At 36.4% G+C, this 16153-nt stretch overlaps 2 protein-coding genes across 2 annotated transcripts in view; one reads left to right on the top strand and one right to left on the bottom strand.

Annotated features, from left to right (window-relative positions):
- Positions 1 to 814: 814 nt before the first annotated feature.
- On the top strand, positions 815 to 2926 carry LOC578310 (NADH dehydrogenase [ubiquinone] 1 beta subcomplex subunit 3). Its single transcript, XM_778485.4, has 2 exons — positions 815 to 992; positions 1757 to 2926. Exons 1-2 carry the CDS (start codon positions 874 to 876, stop codon positions 1905 to 1907), a joined length of 270 nt encoding a protein of 89 aa, XP_783578.1. The 5' UTR covers positions 815 to 873; the 3' UTR covers positions 1908 to 2926.
- A 5913-nt stretch (positions 2927 to 8839) lies between these two features.
- The window catches only part of LOC100890918 (hyccin), a 31208-nt gene continuing 23894 nt past the window's right edge, over positions 8840 to 16153 (bottom strand). The window contains exons 6-11 of the mRNA XM_030974519.1: positions 15403 to 15482; positions 13148 to 13260; positions 12226 to 12321; positions 10899 to 11132; positions 9990 to 10231; positions 8840 to 9561 (exon numbers count right to left, since the gene is read on the bottom strand). Coding sequence (XP_030830379.1) covers positions 9014 to 9561; positions 9990 to 10231; positions 10899 to 11132; positions 12226 to 12321; positions 13148 to 13260; positions 15403 to 15482 — 1313 coding nt within the window. The 3' untranslated portion in view covers positions 8840 to 9013. The remainder of the gene's footprint in view (positions 9562 to 9989; positions 10232 to 10898; positions 11133 to 12225; positions 12322 to 13147; positions 13261 to 15402; positions 15483 to 16153) is intronic.

Raw genomic sequence — 16153 nt, forward strand, 5'->3', positions numbered from 1 at the left:
CAGGACAGAAGACTGACGAAGTATGAAAAACAATTAGTAAGAGTGACAGATAGATGAGGGAACAGACCATGACAATACGGAAAGCTCTGTCAGGAGCGAATCAGGAGCTAAAGAGAAGATCGGTTAAATCAGGGCTAAGAAAGGGGAACAGAAGGGAGAAAATGCTCAGGGGTACATTATGCTATAAATTGATGGTGATGGTGATGATAATAAAACATTATACCCCTGTCAGTCCTTAATAAGTTGATATAAGTAATCAAGATAGTAGTTTTAGAGGTTCATATTTTTGCATGATTAATATATATTATGCTAATGGTTTCATTCTTCATAAAGATTGGAATGATAAAGAATTTAGATAATATGGGATTTTTTCCCAACCCCCTTAAAGAGACATAGATTGAAATAGAAGAAATAAAGAGTGAATTATTGGCCAGTTGGGTATTATACTAGACTCGATACGAATTATTTTATTCATGCCAATTCTGTTACGAATGAGTGTATTTCAATAGTTAGGTTGCAAAACGCATATATTCCGTGTAGGTAGGCCGACAATATTTGACCTACATAGCACCAACTAATTCTTGCAGTTCGCATTCTGACTATTGAAATACAATTATTTGTAACATATGAATAAAATATTTCGTATCGAGGCACTTCACAAAGGCGTATACGAAGAAAAAGAATATACAGGCCTAGTCTATCACAGTATCAGTGCTGCCGTATTTCGTAGCATTTTTTGTCAAAGAGATTCGATCATACACAGTTTTTTGTTTGTTACAGCGCCATCTGTTAATGATTTTTATTCAGGTTTCTGGATTTCGCAAAATTTCTTTGGACCCAGGCCCAATTCCCGGTGAAAAAAAAAACACCAAAATGGGGAAAGGTGGCATCGAGATACCGGACTGGCGCATCTACAAAGTAGAAGATGTACCAAAGTTGAAAGCTGTTCAGGAAAAGTTGGCACTGAGAGGTCTTAAGGACCCCTGGTTGAGGCAAGTATTAATGAATTCCAGGTTGAATCTTATCCGGCGAGTTTAGTTCGGTCCGATATGCTTATTTCTGCGTTCTGTTATCATGTATGAAACGTTAATGCAAAAAGACGGGTCGGGATCGAAATGAAATTTTGAAACAAATTCGATGTAATCATTGCAAGATTATATTGAACTTTAAAACATAAGATCTGAATGGGGCATCAGTATTAAAAATTAATTACACTTCGAAATCTTAGTTCTGAACTTCTGATTTTGAAAATTGAAAGATTTTCTGGCATGCGCATGTCAGATGTGCATGTCTACTCTGACTCTGAGCTGCTAGTTGCTGAGTGACGTGACTGAGTTACAGACACCGGGGAATCGCTTCATCATGACACTGTTATAAGTGCAAGTTCACCGACATCCCATTGAAACGTGTGTTAGATATAATACAAATGCTTCAATGTGTTGTCGGTATAGTTATACTGATTATGGTTTTGTGAAATGCTGCCCTGGCTTCTGCCTTTCTGGCCATTTTTAATTGTAACCAAGTTCTACAGTATTTGATTTTGTATGATTGCAAGTTGATTGCTGTTCTAGAAGTGCTGTGCGGAGAGTGGTGTTGGATGAATCCTTAAAAGTAACAATCTGTTGGAGACAGATGGACATTGGAAATAAAATTGGTTGAGAATTTCCTTAAAGGATTAATTGCTAAAAAGTGCAGAACAATTCCCTGCTAATAAGCTCAAAATCATTAAAAAAAAAATCGTTTTGCTTTCTGACAGGAACGAGGTCTGGCGTTACCAACCTTGCTTCAAACCTATCCCGTGGTGGAGGATAATCTTCAAAGGTCTACCCATTGGAGCTGGTCTCTTCGTCGTTGCAGTCGGCATCGAGAAGATGTTTGCCAAAGATGATGGCCATGGACATCATTGATGATGACCAGCTTGGATTAGAGAAGGATGTTGTCGATATCATCTCGACATCGAAATTGTTTATCTCCGTCTGAACTGTGATTTGCAAGCTGCACTGAATGTCTTTGATATGGAGGAATCCCGGAAAATGAAATGAACCTAGATGACCTTTGACTGATGTATGAGAAGCATTGCTATGACAGGCCTGTCAGGTGGTTAAGAATTAACGGAAGCTGTTTGATATTCATGCTCACCCTAAAAACTTGACTGTGTCTTTATTAATTTTCTTACTCAGGAACCCAAGGATTCACTGACACCTAACATCCCATAGTAGTGCTTTAAATATTTTGATTGAAAGTAAGCTACCAGTATATGTATTTTGACTGTAAATCAACTTAATCATAAAAACAAAGCAAAAAAGTAGAAATGTCTGAAAGTTTATATACCTATGTGTTCGAAGACATATCTCCCTCATAATTTGTATGTGCATGGGTCCTCCTCAATATAAAATTGGTCATTTACAGCATTAGATTGAATTAACACATCAATGCTGTCTTTTGACTTCATGATGAATTTCAACTTCAGTGAAAGTTACTAAAATGTTCTGAAGACCAAGATATTGTTAGCTGTATGAATTGTGAACATTAAAGGTATGCTTTGATCTGATTAATGTTAACACAGTGAAAGTGTTCATGTGTTTGCACAATGCTTTTACAAAGATGATTTCATTGTTTGAGAACCATTTTACTCTCTTCAAATCTGAATGTACATGTACATGTACATCTAGGAGTTTAGATGGAGATTTCATACCTAATCAAATTAATGTGTTTACGGATTGAATGTGTGGGATTAGCTTAAGGTCCAAAGGACCCAATTAGGAGGGTAAAAGGAATAATGTCTCCCCCCCCCCCCCCCACAAAAAAAAAAAATTTTAAGGCTTTTCTATGCAGCTTGTGTACACTACTTATCTCAGCTAAGGAATTATCAAAATGAGTTTGAAACTTAATATTGAAGTGATATTAAAAAAGATTTACTATCATATTGGAAAGTTTTTGTGTCAATTTTATTTGGAAATTTAATTGAAGGAAATTTTTCTTCTTCTTACTAATTTTTTTTTTTTTTGTGGGGGGGGGGGGGGGGGAGTGTTTTGCTGAATGATTTTAGATGAATGAATGCATTTTTAGGTATTGAGGATGTCTTTCTGAGATGGTAAGACGTAGTAGAGAGGGGAGTAAACAGAGGGAAGAGGAGGGGGAGAGAGAGAGAGAGAGAGATGAATACAGTGTGTGTATGTGTGTGTGGGGGGGGGGGGGGGGGCAGAGAGGAGATGAGGTAGACTGTCATCAGATGCACACAAATAGAGTGGTTCATAATTGTCATTGCAAACATATTATGTCAATGCTTATTAAACACAAAGCAAAATAGAAAGATTTACAGGACTTATGTTGATATTCTGTAAAATTGGAGGGGTTACAGTTCTTTCCTGTTTGATATTTCTACACTCTGGAATATTATTATGGCCAGTGCTTGATCGAATAAATCCATAGAAATATTTCTTGAGAAACATGAAAAAAAGTACTAAAATAATACAGACATAAAAAAAAAGTCTACTATTTTTTGTTGCAGTATTTTCTCTTCTGCTTTCATCTATTCTTTTTCTTATATCTTTCAGTATTTTATCTCTTAAAGCCCATCCCTTCAATATACATTTTATATTGCTTTCTTTTATCACCCTTTCCCCTCGCTTTCTTTCTTTCCATCTTTATACCTCTTCCCTTCTCTATCTCCTCCCTTTATCCCTGCTTCCCTCCCCCTCTCTCTCCCTCTCTTATTCCTCTCCACCCATTCTCGCACAACTACCCCCCCCCCCCCCCCCCCGAACTAGCTTTGCTGTCCCCTTGAAACCACCATTAACACGATTATATCTACTCATTCTGAACTAAATCATTTTTGACAGGGGGGGGGGGGGGAGATTGTAATAATACACAACTCACATTTCTTGCTGGTAAATACCTTTATTACCCATTTTACATCTACATGTATAACATCTGTCTCTTCCCCATTCATCCTCATTGCATGTATATAAATCTACATCTTTTAACTTGACACTGCACTAAAACTGATTACCAGTGGTATTCTATCAATATTCTGTGTTTCCATGGAAACAATGGAACGTGTACAAAAAAACTCAATATAAATATATATTTGTGTAACATATACCTCTAAATATACATAAAGATATTTTTTTCTCCTATCATACACATGACATAAAGTCATGAAACAAATTCACCTACCGGTAAGCACAATAAAGATAAATAAGATGCAATTTAATGATGAGCAAGAAGAAACTTGAGACTCGCATCATAAAGATTTTACAGACTGACATGAACGTGTACATATAGGATTATAAGAAAACAATGACTTTGGAAGGGGGGGGGGGGTGGATGTTTCCAACATAAATAACTCCAGGTAAATCCATGTGTAAATCTCATTGATGATATAATGGTCCTCTTATCAAAATGGACTAGTACATTCCAGATTTTAATTGTACTAAGAAAATATAAAGGAAACATGAATATGCTTTTCACAGGGTTCCAACAGAAAATTGAGAACCAAATTCCACAACTTTCCAGATAAGTACCATTTTGGTATGGGTTGGGGTGTCAATTCAAACCGGAAGGATGCCATAGCCACAAGTCAGGCCCACAATCAATTTTCATGACTTTCCATGATTTTGGAGATTCCCCCCCCCCCCCACCCCCATTACATTCCAGAAGAAATCATTTTTCCAAGAAATCCCATGAAATTCCAGGTTTTTAAATGACCTTTTATTCAGTATACCATAGTAAACTATGCCTCCAATTCTGTTAACTATATATTCTCTGGATGGAAAATGGTTGGACTATTTTGAACGGACTAGACGCGATTTACAATTTATCATTAAGGTATATTCAAATGTAACACATCTTTGTCTGACATATTCTAGAACTACTCTTGTGGTACTAAAACTACATGAATGAACCGGTACATGTATATTCTTTGGCATACCAGGAGTGAAAACTAATATAGATAATCCTTTATCCCCCACATGAATATTAAACACAACTTGGAAACGAGCAAATCTATCATACTAACGAAGGAGGGCACACTGGAATATAGACAAACACACTTTCACTCAAAATCAAACTTTTTTGCAAAGAATATAAAATCAAATAATTATGGACAATTCCAAGTGTTAAAAACTGGCATTTTTACAATATTTTCAAGCATACTAATCACTCAAACAAGTAAAAAATAATAACTAATGAAAATTTCATTTGGGACCATCATGAAGTACTATTAGTGTGCCATATTAGTTGGTCATTTGATTTCATTCTTTGATAAATGATAAAGTATGCCCATTGATTTGGTTCCTTTCTCCAATTACCATTAAACAATTATCACTTATTCTCTGGTACTGTGAGTCAGCCTCCTAAAAAAATGTAATCAAAAGCATATGACACACATTTTGAATGAAACTTAAAACCTTCTAAACAAGGAAAATCAAATCATGTGATAAAGACTGGCCTTAGCAAAGTTAAATATAAAGCAAATAACAGCAAATAACAGAAAAAAGAACAGTCAAATGCACAAAACCATTTCACTTTTCCTTTCATTCTATAATTATTGCTGGGGTTTATAATCATACATGTTCTGAGAGGCAACGTAATTTGTGCATAATAATGTTCACTCAGATCTACTGAATATAGAATATAGGAATATTAGACAAAATGGGACTTCAAAATCAAATAATGTACATGTGTCTATATAAAGAGATGACAATGAGCTCTATTGTCATTGTTTCTGTAAATCGATAATTTTTTAGTATAGCTGTAAGAATATGGTATCAAATATGAAGCAGGGGTTGAAAGTAATAGAAGTTCTGGGTTGGACAGTAACAAAATAATATGGATATCATGTGCTTCAAGCTATAATTTGTATACGGTTATTCAAGAATAATTTACGTTCACCAAAATAAGGAAATATAATGCAATAAATTAGGGGTAAATAAAAAGTGCCTGCACTCAAATCTACTATAATGATAGTACTCATACTACAAGAAAATGTAAACAATCAGCATTCTGATCATGATGCAATCAACTAAACTACATGTACTGCGTAGCAAGGGTGGCAGGGGATTCCCCTTTAGTCGATAGGGGTTTCCCCTTTACAGAAGTGAAGGCAAGGACTGCAAATTCTTGGACTCACTTTCAAGGAGGTGCCAACAAGAAGATCTCATGGAAATTAACTGGAGTAATACTCTATACTCTAACAATACCCGTTTTAAACCTAACACTAGTTAAAAGGACAGTGTTGAGAGTCAGAAAGGTGTTAACTATTTTTAGACAGTATACATGAATTAAAGATAATAGGAGTTAATACCCTTCTGGCTCTCAGCAGACATTAGCGAGTTTTCGCAACCGGCGACGTGGCCTTGCACTCAGAGCAAACTTTTTTGTGTAGCGTCCAAACCTACGACGGTATTCAGCCGTATTTAAATAGCGTCGGGAGTCGAGCTAGTGCGGGGTGGCGAGCTCATTTAAATACCCCGTAGTCAGCACTTTCGTCGCCGTGCGAGAACTCGCTAGTATGAAAATGGAGTGCTGGTAAAGAAGGACCGCGCTTCACACAATTCATAATTGCTTCATGGTCGACTTCTGAACCTAACTCAGTGACCAGTGTTTCCTTTTGGAGTACCGGGTAGAAGAAAAAGTCTGAGAGATTGAGGTTCCCATAAGGATATCAGAGATCTCATGAGTAAAGGATTCATATTCTCTCTGTTCAAAATTCATAGATTATATTCATACTTTCCAGCCCAGCTGTAAACCTCTAATCATAAAGATAATCTGCAATATAATCTACAACATATTTGATGTCTTTTCCAAATTTAATACTTACGGATATCATATACGAATATAGATCTTTTGTTCTGTTTTTCTAAAACAAGCATACCTCATAAAACAATTTATCCAAGAAATCCTTCACACTATTACAAAAATACATGATCAATTTACATCTTAATACAATTAATGTTAATGATGTATTGATAATATCCTATTTCTTTTTTATATAAACATTACCAGGTGTCAGGTGATAATGTAAAGTGATAGGTGATAGGTTTCAAAATAATCACCCTTTCCCCCTTCCTCTTGAATGAGTGCAAGTTCCTAATATCAAGAAATAGTTTTGTACTGTATGCAACCAAATCATCCTTCCACATCTGTAATGACTCTGCATAAGCCGTTATTTTCGTGATTTTCATTAATCATTGTACAGTTGTGACTTTCACAACACAAAAACATGAGCTGGCAATGCGTGAGCAAGCACGTTATGTAAGCAGTTTGTTTAACTATCGCAAAAAACAGCAGCCTGCAAAAAAACATCTGTGTCTATATCATCCACAAAAACAGTGGCTTATACAGTACACTCAAATCTTAACTGAGTGGAACACATTTTTTTTTAAATCTAATTTTTCCTGGTTGCATAATGACAGCACACAAGAAATAAGTTCACTCTTAAAAGCATGATGTTTTTTTTCACAATATATAGCTTATCTGAAGAATGCTGATCATATCTACTTCCACAGATAATACCCTGAGACGGAAGTTGTTGCTCTCGATAAAGAGAGACAGTGCGTATTTAATAGAAAGATTGAAAGATAAAGAGAATTGCTTTGGAAATCAGCGACGTAGTTATGTACACATACATATAAATTTTATTGGAAGCGACGGGATGATTTACATCAAGAACAATACAGGATGTGACAAGAGTCTGTCCACACTTCTGCCTATAACCTATTGAGCTATTAATACCACCAAACGCTATGAACAGATCTGTGTGAACAGCAAAAGTGTACATTGCCACAAAAGTAGCCATGGCAGCGGGCCAGTTTACACTGTTGTGCGAAATTCATGGATCGCACAGCATGGCAACAGACTCCAAAACATATGCATGTAACATCAACATGCAAGATGCATCGGCACATCTTAATAGAAAGGCCATCGATACTTACTGTGCATTATTTCCTAATGTAAGTGATTATTCAACAACAGACAGACTGTTCACATATGCACAGATTTGCTCTGTCTCAAATCTTCATGAACATTCTGTGATACTATCAAAACTGGTTTTTGAGACACCATGTATGACTCGTAAAGTGAAAGGTAAACAACTAACATACTTGTGATATAAACAGATCAGCATTCAAGAGGAGATCCAAAAAGGATATCTGAAGATAGATACAGTATAGCAGTCCAGTTAGCTCATTATTAAATTGATCTAGTAAAATGAAAGAATGATCATGTATTCCTTTACCGGTGATCAGTTTTGTATGTGTAGGTTTATCAGTTTAGGTACAAGTTACCACAGTAAAAAAATAAAGTGTTTGGGTTATTTGGAATACCTTTTATGAGTACAACACTCCAAATTAAGTCCTGTCTATAAAAAATGTTTGTGTTCAGATAAATAAAGCATCTAGTTGAAATCAAGACTCAGTGTTGATACATGTACAGCTGTACATTAATGGGCATTATCAAAATGAGTTGTATCAGCACTATGTAAATACTGGCAATTCAATACGCCATGCTTTTACCTACTCCTCTTGAATTCTGATCGTGTGTTGATTCATCTTTCCTTTCTGTACAACTTAGAAGACTTGCATTCTATTAAACACGTTCCTATTTTAAGACAATTTTCTATACTTTTCCCTAAAAATGCAATTGTGAATCATATTTTGGAATTGTATTGGAGGACCACTAAAAATGAATTCTATTTCATTGTATCATTTCTGGAATGTTAGTTTGATGTACTGGTTTACATACTGGTAGGCTAACATGTACCAGTATATCAATTTGAGAACTATATTTAATATGGAATCATGAACAACATAATTCTTGAAATGTAAAATCAGAAAATCTTTCTTTTTTTCTTCATCTTAGTGCATTTGGAATGGCTGTTTTGATTGGAAACCTACACATAAATATTCAGTAAGAAGCCCCAGAATCTCAAATCTTCTAAGTTGTACGGAAAATGTTTGTCTCATTACTGAAAGATTTCCTTGATTCACAAAATTTGAAGAAAGGTACTTTATCATAGTGTAGTCTCATAGCTCACGCTATTCCGGCTGTTTGCTCCGGTGCTGTTGCTATTGCTATTCTGGTCCCCATTTAGTCCTGTATACCTCACGTCTAAACCATCCATAAGCCCCGTTTTTTCTGTTGGGGATAACTCCCCGCCCATCAAATTGTCCTCCGATCCGTGTATATTTTCCTTGGACGCGGATCTTCCATAAAGTGCGAACTTGGCCGAGGGTGATGTCCTTGTGTCACTGTGCGATAAATGTTCCACACTCTTGCCATTTGTCGCGATTGTTGAGTTTGAGATATTCTTCAGTTCCAATGCCTCTAGGCTTCTACTGGTCCTTTGTTTGATGAGTGGATGTGCTTCGTCTGGCTCTGTGCCATTTTTGTGAAATTCCTGGCTGCCACGGTTACGCGGCGACCGCCGATCGTCCGCCACGTGATCAGAATTTGTTTTGCGGACAATCATTTTCTCCGAGCTTCTCTGCAGTTTTCCGTCGCCCTTCTCCACTCCTTCGATCATGACTGTGATAGTGGTGGTGGAGGTTGGTGTATCAGCTAAAAAAAACATATAGAGAAAACAAAATAGCATAAATACTCAAAGACTGATATTATTGACAAGTGAACCCTCTTTCTACTTTACTATAGATAAATGTAGATGTTTTCACAAAACTTATTTATATTGTGCCGTGTGCTAAAGAATTCTGTCCTTATATGGCAAAATTTGCTCCCAGCTTTATTTCATCAATGCTATAGAATTCAAATTTGGGTTTATGATATATTTAGGGTAATGTATAAAGTTGGGTCTGGGGTTGAAGTTAAAATTGTTAGTGTAGAAATTTCACCCAGAGTGATTGTCGTTGGAGCATGTGTCAAACATCCAGAAATTAGTAAAGATAAAGATGGTTATAAAGATAAATTGATATCCTTAAGTCCCATGTGATTTATTGTTATCTATTACATCAGAAATCATTCTCCATGCAAACCTTTGTTTCTCCTGTTCTTGAAGGACGCATTGGTGATGGCTGCTCTCTTGACCACAGGAGACGCTGGAGTGACCGCTATGTTGATACCGACCGGTCCATCGCTAGGTCGACCTGATGGATTGGTCTCGAGGGAGTTCTTGATGGCGTTGGTCACTAGCAGGACCTCAGCATAGAGCTCGTAGCTTGCCCTGAAGTGGATGTCTTCAAGGGCTTGTGTTGCTGCTGTAGCATGCCCATTGAACCTGAAAGGAAATTGAATCATGTACAATCTTATCTTATCTGTAAAGCGCTTTGAGAGGGCTTTCGGTCCCGAAAAGCACTATATAAGAACTAGCTATTATTATTATTATTATTGTGTCCGCTGACACATCCACTAGACTATGACATCTCTACCAATGGAGAAGATACAATGATATATTTGAAGATTAATTGTACACTTTGGTTGCTGTTAGATCGAAATGCCAATTTCTGCGGAATTACGATTTTGTCTGAACAATCCCTTCAAGCGTGGAAAGAGATTCACAGTGAGCTTTATAAACCGTACTGGTCTTGATATCTGAGAATACTGTCATTCCGATACGAGCCATTTTTATTCTTCTTTCATTGAATTTATAAGTCATTATTAACCTTTATGCACATTTTCAAGTACAAGTAAATACATTTAAAGACCCTTGCAATGGTAGGCAGTATACAATTTCAAAAGTTCATATTTGTCAATGATAAACTCAAGCTCACTTGCAGGACACAAGATTAAACTGGGAGGAGGCGAAGGCTCTGACTGAGAACTTAACCACATGGAATATGGCTGCTCCTTCCTAATATTCCAAAAGGAATGCAGAAGGGGGAGGGGGTGGGAGAAAACTAAGTATAACAAAAAGTCAACTTGAGCTTATTAAGCTTAATTCTTACATTGCAAAATAGACGCCATTCATCATCTCTAGCATGATGTTTGGTGTGAGGGGTATCCTGGGGTGGTTGTTAAGGTTGAGATGAAGGTCAGCACTCTTTGACCTTTGACCTGATGAGGAGGAGGAGGAGGAAGAAGATGGATGACTTGGAATGCTGTTACTGAACCCAGTCAAGCAAGTCTGTTGGCAAAGAAAATGGATGGTATTAGCTAAAAGTATGGTTTTACATCTAGGTCTAAGGATTGATGCTACAACACACAAACATATCATGAGTATTTGAAAGTCAGAATTCTATCTGTTCGTCACATTTTCATTCTTTTATAAATTAACATATGTTCATGTAATATATTTAAATGAAGTACAAAAAGCACTTTACTATAGCCTTATCATACATGTACATGTAGCTTTCAATTTGAATGAAGTTGCATGAGTTTGATGGAAAATATTTAAAATAAGCATTCTGGACTACAGTACAGGTATAATGGAAATATTTTGTAATACATAATGTCAGCAGGTCAGGAATCTCAAGCAAATCACATCTTAAATTGATTGGATTCTTAATTTTATTGCACACACACACACCAAAAAATTGCTTTAAAAGTTATTTCGGCACATTTACATTCAATTCAATTCAATGTAATGTATTTGTCCATTGTATGTTCAACGTGAATATTTGTTTTCGCTCACATAAAAGAAAAAGACTCAGATATAGTTTGCAATGAAGAGAAATGGATATAAAACATGGGATACATTCTTGTGATGACGAGGTAATAAATATACATAATATTGATTTTTTATGGTTATGGCTTGTTTTGATTCCTTAAATTATATAATTTAGCTGTCTTCATGCATATCTATAAATACAGAATTATAAACCACAAATAGAACTATCCTAAAAGGTTGCTTCCATCAAATATAACATTCATTCTTAGGTCGCGGTGTAGGTTACATTTATTATTGAATATGATGTTGTCTAAGAAAAATCTTCAACAGTCTAGGAAGTATTGGTGTGTACTGCAAGGTTCTGGAATCATCAAACTGATAAGAAATCTGGCCCAGTCTTAGTAAAGTTACAAGCACTGTACACAGAAAGATGTCACATCTGGGACTCCGCAATATCTATCCAGGCGGATCGATTTGATAATTACCAAACATATCAATTAGTAGGTGGTTTTCCCGGCAAAATTTGTATGATCACGTATTAGTCAAAAGATATTCTTTCACAGGATTGGTAATAAGAGCTTCCATTGAATCTTTTGAGAGGGGGGCGTTTCCAAAACTGGTCTATACCTTTAAGTATTGAATTGAAAACCGACCAAGCTTGTTACCTTGAGTAGACAGCACACATGGACTGGAGTGAGAGTGAGGAGAGGAAGCCGATGTCAGCATTGTACTGTGATAAAACGTGGCACAGAATGTTGCCCCTGGGAAAAAACAAAGATAGGTTAATAGGCAACCACATCATTTACGTCAACACAAAGGGGTTAACATGTATCGCTTAGCTGTGAATGTACGAGGCCACGTATTCCTTGGGGTAATACATTTTGTACATGTAGATTAATGTGAAGAGTCTACACTTATGCATCTCACTCGTAGGTGTATGATGGTGGGTCAGGGCACAACGGCATTAATAAATCAGAGTTGCCTTGAGATAAAAGCAAGAGCAAGATATACATTACAGGACCACTCTATCTTCAGCATGAAATACAAGCTGCTTCGTCTATACGATGCATAGATAGAAAGCAGGAGGAAAACGGCGGCTCTTATCCTTCAGTGGACCTACATGGAAAACTGTGGTAAGACAGTTGTGGAAGTTTTCAGATTGTAATCTTATCCTTGGAAAAGATGTTGGTGATTTCGGAGCCCATCAATATTAAAACTAATTTCCTTGTCTGTGACTAAAAGAAAAAAAAAAGACTAGGAGGAAACTGAGAGAAAAAAAAAGAAACAGAATAAGTGAAAAAAGAAAAAAAGAAAGGAAAGAGATATACTACAAAATCAACGGAAAAAAAGATGATGTAAATAGTAGAAAGCAAAAGATTAACAACCTCTATGCTACAGTTGGCAAATCTCCCCTCCAACAGAGTAACAGTCTCCTTTAAGTTTTGCTGACTTATTCCCAAAAAGATGGTTAAAGTCCAAATTTAAACATAAACAATATTTAAAACCCCAAATTTTAATAGGACAATAATCACAATCATATTTTCTCATAATGGAAAAGAAAAGGTTTTAAAATGTTTTTGTTCGCACCTGTTCTGACCATTAACAGTACTGATCTGTGGAAGAGGCCCCCTAGTGAGCACAGTGTGATCATTCTGATGACTGAGTAGAAGGTTGTCAGACAGCGACAGAGGGCTCATCGGCTGCACAGAGAATCGGAGAAGGAAAAAAAAAATAGATGGGTACTTCTGATTGTATGAAATAACATCTGTTTGTTGGGACACTTTTTCAGTTTCAAATGTCATGGCCTTTTAAAAATGTAAATCTAGGACTGCTTGTAATATACAGTAACCAATAGGTTGTAGACTAAACATGAAGCACTTGCATGTTGTCTGTCCAAAACCAGAAGGGCTTAACTCTGTGTTGAAGCATATGAGTTAAATGCCTTTCTGGCTACAAACAGAAGATGCATTCATCTAAACAAGGGAAACGCTCTCGGCGGTCTCGCCTGCATAACGCAATTCAATATGATAAACCAGAACGTCTATGACGTAGCGCTCATCCGCATCTCGCAACAACAAATATCCTAAATTTTATGAGGTACACTTTTGAACTGGTCAAAAAATAAAAATTTGATGCCCTGGAAGGTACATAATTTCATTTCATTTGCATAATCAAATCAAAATCGGTCAAGAAATGAGGGAAAAGAAGCAATTTTTGTTATTTTTGGAATAAATTTTGCATAAATTACCATAATTAATTAATGGAGAACAATTTCAAAATTCTGTGTATATGTTTAGTGTACCAAAGTTAGCTCTACGATATAAAGCAAACCAAATCAAAATCGGTCTAGAAATGAAGGAGAAGAAGCCTTTTTTGTGATTTCGAATAAATTTGCATATATTAGCATAGATAATGAATTTCACGATTCTGTGTAGAAATTTTAAATCCCCCTCCTAGCCCTATCATATGAAACAATCAGAATCAAAATCGGTTGAAAAATAACGAAGAAGAAGCATTTTGAAAATCTTGATGTTGATGCCACAACAAAGTCTAAGTTTGTTGACCTTAAATGACCTTTGACCTTAACTTAGTGACCTGAAATTCTACTTACATAATTGGGGAGACTTGATAACCCTATAGTCCAAGTTTCATTGACTAAGAATTTATACTTTCAAAATTATATCAAAAATTCAAAAACTTAACCTTAGGTTAAGTTTTCAATGATGATGCTACAACATAGTCCAAGTCTGTTGACCTGAAATGACCTTTGACCTTGACTTTGTGATCTGAAATTCTACTCACATGATTGGGGATACTTGATTACCCTATAGTCAAAGTTTCATTGACTAAGAACTTATACTTTCAAAATTATATCAAAAATTCAAAAACTTAACCTTAGGTTAAGTTTTTGATGTTGACGCCGCCGTCGCCGTCGCCGTCGCCGCCGTCACCGGAAAAGCGGCGCCTATGTCTCGCTTTTTTGCTACGCAGGCTAGACAAAAAAGTGGACACCCTTCATCACACAAATCTCAAGAAAATTATGTTTATGTAATCCATGCTTTCTCAATGTGAATTTTTACAGATCGAGTGACTGGGAGAGGAAATAATGCAATAGATTGTTATCATAACACAGTATGCCAAAGAGGAAATGTTATAAACATCCTACCTCTCTAAAATCACTTCCATTTACACCCCCCCCCCCTCCCTCTGTTCAGACCACCCAAATACATTATACAGCTATTAAAAATAACGGATAGAACTATAGCTGTGTCGATAAGTACTAATTATTCTAGTCTAAACATTGTGTCATGAAACACTGCATAACGAAACGCATGTTTGAGTTCAGTTTCGAAACGAAAACTCAATAAAGAATCAGGATCCCATTCCCATCAGAACATCATACCGTACAGAAACCGTATGACTGGGTGGGGCTTATCGTCAGCATGCACTCATTGTTGGCCAGCTAACCTATCAACTGATCACTTCAAAAGTAGTAAAGAATCAGGATCCCATTCCCATCAGAACATCATACCGTACAGAAACCGTATAACTGGGTGGGGCTTATTGTCAGCATGCACTCATTGTTGGCCAGCTAACCTATCAACTGATCGCTTCAAAAGTAGTTTTTTTTATACAATGTTTTTATCCAGTGTGTATGCCCATTTCGCTACACAATAATTCTCAATACATTTCTTTAAAACAGGTTTGGTACAGTATTTCTCAAGTCTGAAGTCTTTAATACATAGATGCTTACTTTACTGCAATCGAAAGACATGCGCCCCCCCCCCCACCCTCCTCCACTGTTTGGCACTGTTTGATCAACATATGTGTCCTCTGGTTACCTCATGGAATATTGATGGCCTTGCCAATGTTGGAATGGTAAAAGTCTCTGCTCTGGGGTTCCATCTGCTTCTACAACCTCCTGCAAATTGGGAAATATAAGGGGAGAAAGGGCCATCAATTTACCACTCTGATAACATCAACATGTATGTGCCACCCTGTATACATGTAAATATCAGATTAAATAAATAAATAGTTTGCAGGCACAAACTGTTGTAAGTCGTGCCAGTAAATAGAGGGTCTGACTAATGTAGATGCTTGGGGGGGGGGGGGGGGGGGGGTTCACAAAGATCCTAAGTTGAACTTAACTCTAAGTTGGACTCAATAATATGGAGAGCCATTTGTAGGCTTAAAATGAAATATATTCAAAAGCAGAAATTCAAGTATTTTAGACTTTTCATAAATTCCACATCAAGAACATGAAATCTCATATGATAAAAGAAATATGAATGTTTTGAATCACCATCTTATGCCATTTAAAGGTACTATGTTCCATTTGCAGGCCAAAAAAATGAGAAAGTTAAATTCCAACTGCATTTGAAAGATAATACTAATTTAGAACTTCCCTAAAAAAAGGTAGGGCTTGAAAAATGTCTTCAAGTGGGAAAATAATGACTATTAGTTGTCAAATCGACTTTAGGGCTATAGAGCCCAAAAGTAATAGTCTTGATTTTCAGATGATTGTACCAAATGATCATACGTTTTATGCTGCGCGAAGATTCAATCAGTTTTATCTTGGCCATCACAAAAAGT

This window comes from Strongylocentrotus purpuratus, unplaced genomic scaffold (genome assembly GCF_000002235.5).
Source record: "Strongylocentrotus purpuratus isolate Spur 01 unplaced genomic scaffold, Spur_5.0 spur5_scaffold_7, whole genome shotgun sequence".
In the NCBI taxonomy this organism is placed as follows: domain Eukaryota; kingdom Metazoa; phylum Echinodermata; class Echinoidea; order Camarodonta; family Strongylocentrotidae; genus Strongylocentrotus; species Strongylocentrotus purpuratus.

Coding starts and splice junctions, on each gene's coding strand:
- LOC578310 (XM_778485.4), top strand. CDS start 874: ATGGGGAAAGGTGGCATCGAGATACCGGACTGGCGCATCTACAAAGTA. Junction 993..1,756: donor CTTAAGGACCCCTGGTTGAG/GCAAGTATTAAT, acceptor GCTTTCTGACAG/GAACGAGGTCTGGCGTTACC.